This window comes from Eimeria mitis, genomic scaffold (genome assembly GCF_000499745.2).
Source record: "Eimeria mitis Houghton genomic scaffold, Emh_scaff2687, whole genome shotgun sequence".
NCBI classification, from domain to species: Eukaryota; Apicomplexa; class Conoidasida; order Eucoccidiorida; family Eimeriidae; genus Eimeria; species Eimeria mitis.
In genome coordinates, this window is record NW_013571031.1 from 837 (window position 1) to 1354 (window position 518).

The window sequence follows — 518 nt, forward strand, 5'->3', positions numbered from 1 at the left end:
CCCTTGATGCTGAGGAGCCAATTGTTCTGCGGGAGTATAGAAAACGACGCGGCTGTCCTTGTTCCCTGGGATGTTTCTGCTGCTCTTCTTGCTGCTGCTGCTGTTGCTGCTGCTGCTGGGGATGCTGCTGTTGCGGCGGGTGCTTTCGGCTGGATATATATCGTTCAAAGGCAGCAGACTGACAAAACCGCTGTCTCGAGAGGAACTTCTTAGCATCTGCTGTTGCTGCTGTTCTGTTGCTGCTGCTCTGTACATAAGGGCACACAGCTGGAATACGAGGAGCCCTCATGCCCCTTCCTGTTGCTGCTGCTGTTGCCGCTGTACCTGTACTTTCTCCCGCAGGTCCAAGTGGCCTTACTGGCGGCGAAGATCCCCCAGCAGCAGCAGCAACACGGGCAGGGCCTGCTGCTGCCGCTATTGCTACTGCTGCACCTGCTGCTTCGCTTACGCTTCCCAGACACCGCGTGAGTTCAGGCGACGTCGCAGGGCGAGCCGCAGACCTAGGAACTGGTGCTGCC

The 518-nt window shown here is 58.1% G+C and overlaps 1 protein-coding gene across 1 annotated transcript in view; it reads right to left on the minus strand.

The window, feature by feature from the left end:
• The window catches only part of EMH_0057320 (Chromosome III, complete sequence, related), a gene marked incomplete at both ends in the record, with an annotated part of 6763 nt that overhangs the window by 806 nt on the left and 5439 nt on the right, over positions 1 to 518 (minus strand). Inside the window, 1 exon segment of the mRNA XM_013497454.1 lies at positions 1 to 516. Within this exon segment, the coding sequence (XP_013352908.1) occupies positions 1 to 516 (516 nt within the window).